General features: G+C 58.8%; 1 protein-coding gene across 1 annotated transcript in view; it reads left to right on the top strand.

Annotated features, from left to right (window-relative positions):
- Positions 1-13: 13 nt before the first annotated feature.
- ETH_00039525 (uncharacterized protein) overlaps positions 14-958 on the top strand; it is a gene marked incomplete at both ends in the record, with an annotated part of 1,375 nt that continues 430 nt past the window's right edge. Inside the window, 3 exons of the mRNA XM_013374405.1 lie at positions 14-128; positions 325-578; positions 951-958. Coding sequence (XP_013229859.1) covers positions 14-128; positions 325-578; positions 951-958 — 377 coding nt within the window. The remainder of the gene's footprint in view (positions 129-324; positions 579-950) is intronic.

Genomic DNA, 958 nt, shown 5'->3' with positions numbered 1-958 from the left:
GCAGCAAAAAGCCATGCAGCGGCTGCTGCTGCTGCAGCAGGACACCCAAGCCAGAGTCCTCTGCAGAGCCCGAATTGTAGAAGACACAGCAGCAGCAGTCAGGTGCTGCGGGGGCCCCAAGGTGTCTGGTGAGTTTGTGGGGTGTGGGGTGGCTGCGCTGTGCATACACCCCAAACAGCATGCATGCGCACTGCATGCGCGAAAGACTGAGAGGCAGCTGCAGCAGAAGACACAAAGCGCTGAGAAGGTGCTGCAGGCGCAAATTAGGTGGACGCGACGTTGGTGCTGCTGCTGCTGCTGCTGCTGCTGCTGCTTCTGTTGCAGTATCTCCAACCCCGCTCACGGCAGCCCTCGCGGCGTCCTTAGAAGATGCGCCGACGCTGCTGCTTATTGCGGTGTGCAATTCGCGACGTGCAGCAGCAGCGGAGCAGCAGCAGCAGCAGCAGCAGCAGCAGCAGCAGCAAGGCTGGGGTTGTGTCGACGCAGCAGACGCCTGGGGGGGCCTTCTGCCGGCGCCGCTGCAGCGCCAGCTGCTAGACCCTCCGTTAACTATGGAGGTTCTGCTGCAGCGCATGCAGGTAGGCAGGAGTAGCAGCTGCAGCAGCAGCAGCAGCAGCAGCAGCAACACGCACAGAGGACGTAACCGCAGCTTTGTGAACAGACAAAAAAGGCACCAGATTGTCGGTGTTGAGACTAAACGCCAGGGTTTAGGGTTAGGGTTCAGGATCAGGGTTTAGGGTTTAGTGCTTGGAGCCAAGGGTTTGAGGGGTTTTGTTACGCTTTTAGGGTTTGGGGTAGCTCCTTTTTCAGAGAACTGCAGCTGCAGCTGCTGCTGCTACTGTGCATTACTGTTTATTCTAGCGGCTGCTGCCCCTGCTGCTGCTGCTGCTGCTGCTGCCCATAGGAGTCGCCTTCGCTGCTGGAATCTGTAGTTGCTTTCTTGTCTTTAGCGCTGGTG

The sequence above is a fragment of the Eimeria tenella genome, genomic scaffold, assembly GCF_000499545.2.
Source record: "Eimeria tenella Houghton genomic scaffold, Eth_scaff2001, whole genome shotgun sequence".
NCBI classification, from domain to species: domain Eukaryota; phylum Apicomplexa; class Conoidasida; order Eucoccidiorida; family Eimeriidae; genus Eimeria; species Eimeria tenella.
The sequence above is the reverse complement of the archived record's forward strand: the minus strand, read 5'-3'. Positions and strand labels throughout refer to the sequence as shown.